The 2,817-nt window shown below is 50.2% G+C and overlaps 1 protein-coding gene across 1 annotated transcript; it reads right to left on the minus strand.

Moving 5' to 3' along the window:
• Positions 1-273: 273 nt before the first annotated feature.
• LOC134016005 (nuclear factor 1 X-type) lies at positions 274-2,043 on the minus strand (the record flags this gene model as incomplete). Its single annotated transcript, XM_062455443.1, has 2 exons — positions 1,672-2,043; positions 274-805 (listed from the first exon to the last, which is right to left on the minus strand). Coding segments are annotated over exons 1-2 (535 nt in total), but the record flags the coding sequence as incomplete, so codon positions are not given.
• Positions 2,044-2,817: the final 774 nt, after the last annotated feature.

The raw sequence follows: 2,817 nt of genomic DNA on the forward strand, positions 1-2,817 counted from the left end.
CGTTTACACATTGTCTAATTCACAGAAAATTATCAGTATAAAAAATGGCATGAAATAAGAAATGAAATACATAAAACGAGCCTCGTCTTGTGACCAACTCGAAATGTCTTTTAGCTTCTCCCAGTGTATGTCACAGTGATGCGTCCACATCTGTTGGTGTGTTCGACTGTGTCTGTGTGTGTGGTCCGTGCTGGGCTGGGGGGGGGGGGGGGGTGAGGGTGAGTGTGGGGGTGCAGGCAAGGCGATGGGTGGGGGGGGGGGGGGGTCACTGACCTGGCGAATGGACGAAGTAGGCCAGGTAGAGGTCCAGCTCCTTGACGGACACGCCGATGTGGTGCGGCTGGACGCACAGGCCGTGGTTGGAGCACTGGGGCGACTTGACCAGCCGCTCCCCGTCCGTGCTCTCCAGGGGGCTGCCCTTGAACAGGATGACCATCACCAGGTCCAGCCGCCACACCTTGTCCGCCTGGCGGAGGCAGTCGATGCGACGGATCTTGCCCTTCTGGTCGGGGTTGGACAGCACGCAGCAGGGCGGCTTCTTCCCCGTGATGGTGAGCACAAAGTCCTCGCGGAACTCGGGCCGGATGTCCTTGCGGAGCTTGGCGAGGAGGCGCGACGCCCACTTCTGCTTGATCTCGGGCTTCTCGCCCAGGAGCTCGTCCTTGACGGCGCGCTCCTCCTCCTTGGACATGCGCTTCTCGTGCTTCTTGAAGTACTTGCGCTTGCGAGCCTGCAGGTTGAACCACGTGTAGGCGAAGGCGCGGACGTGGGGCAGCAGGGCCTCGATGAAGGGGTGGAATTCATCCTGCGCGAGGGAGGAGGCGGAGAGGGGGGGCGGGCAGGAGGCGGGGGGGGTGGAGAGCGAGGGGGAGAACGGCGGGGGGAAGGAGGGGGAGAGAGGGAGCGGGGGGGAGGAGGGGAAGAGAGAGGAGAGGCAGTTAGCACCGGCGTGGCGCAGCATGGAGGATATGCTCTGTGGGAGCGGAGGGAGAGACTGAGCGAGAGGCGGAGAGAGGGAGAGAGAGAGAGAGACAGAGAGAGAGAGAGGGAGAGGTAGGGAGAGAGAGGTAGAGAGAGAGGTAGAGAGAGAGAGAAGATTCTCTCAACGTGCCAAAAGGCACCAGAAATAACAGTTTCATTTCACACAACACCAAACGACAGAATGCTGACAGGTGAGGCAATGACAGAATGACAAAATACTGTCTGGTATTTCTCAAGTTGCAAATTAATAAAAAGATCGTAAAATGGTCCCGCTTGCTTCAAAAACAAATATCACCTCTAAAATGACAGTCTTTATATATTTCTGAAACTAAAATTAAACTTCCACTAAATAACAACAAAGACTAAAAATATCGACAAATATTTCCATTAAAATTACAAAACATAAAAGCACACTTTTGAAATGCACGTTTGCAGTTGCAATACAGATGTATATAGCAGCGCTAGTAAAATACCGATACAACAGCTCAGACTATCATAAATACCATAATGTCATTCTGTTACCTCTAGCAATTTTACCGAAAACCTTTCCGCCAGCCCTATGGCCTCAACATTGCACAAGAGGAACATTTCGCTCATACATCATGCAACCATGTCAAAACTCTGTTTTGTTTTTTTAAATCACAAAACACAAGAGTAAAAATACATAAAAATGAGAAGATTGGTATTTACCATTTTGCTCTCTCATCATAAATTCACCCCGCCGATTGCAAAGAAACCCAAAAGTGAAGCAGTTGGGCACCGGTTTACTGAGTCAAAACAATATCACAACAATACGGAAAAAGGAAGAAGCAAACCAAAAAAAACTAGCGAAGTGAAAAAATCTCTGAAACTGTCCAATAAAAGCAGCAGGAAAATCTGAATGAGGAGACAGGCCAAGTGTGTGTGTGTGTGGGGGTGCGGTGTAATACCAGCACAAGAACACAGGAGGTACTGTAGCAGGAGCTGATGGAAGGAGAGGTGCCCGAGAACACAAGAGAAGGAGAGAGCAGGAAAGTTCTACAAAGAAATCTCGAAAAAAAAAAGAAGAAAGGTTGCAGAAATGCAATGAGAGAGAGAGAGAGAAAAATAAGCGAAATCAAACAGGACGAACGTGTTTGAAAATGAAAAACCTTTTCTGTTCGCTTGCAACCAAAAAAAAGAGAGAAAAAAAAAAGGAAGCACAAACAAAATCTTGATAAGAAGGAAAGAATGTTTGGCAAAGCTGAGCGTGGTATTGGTTCAGATCTGTAGGCTCTGCACAAGACTCACGGAGAAAGTGAGAGAGAGTCAAACGAGAAAGGGGGGGGGGGGGAGTGCGGCGGACGGACGGAGGAGGAGGAGGAGAGGAAAAACAAAAACAACACAAAAAACAAGAGGACCGAATCAATGTTGGAAGAGTGTGCAGGACCGCTGGCAAACCCGAGTGCAGCTTCTTTTTTCCCCCTCTTTCTCTCCAACTCTGTCTCCCTCTTTCTCTCTTCCTCTCCACTTTCCTTCTCTAACCATTGACTGAGTCTGTGCCAACATGCAGAGGGCCCACCTATTTGGCACCGACTCTCAAACAGCCCAGCCAATACGCACGCTCCAAGCACTGAAAGGGAGGGAAGAGAGAGATGGCAAAGAGAGGGAGGGAGGCAGGGTGGGGGGGCTGGTGGCTGGTAGTGGAGAGAGAGGGAGGGCGAGAGATAAAGAGAGGGAGCGAGGGAACGGGGGGAGGGAGAGGGGGATTGTGTGTGGTGCAGGCAGAAGGCACGTCATTAGCCAAATAGACAAGTTCCAATCTAGTGCAAAGGCAAAGTCCAGAGGATATAAATTTTGCATGCACCAATCCAGACA

This window comes from Osmerus eperlanus, unplaced genomic scaffold (assembly GCF_963692335.1).
Source record: "Osmerus eperlanus unplaced genomic scaffold, fOsmEpe2.1 SCAFFOLD_807, whole genome shotgun sequence".
NCBI lineage: Eukaryota > Metazoa > Chordata > Actinopteri > Osmeriformes > Osmeridae > Osmerus > Osmerus eperlanus.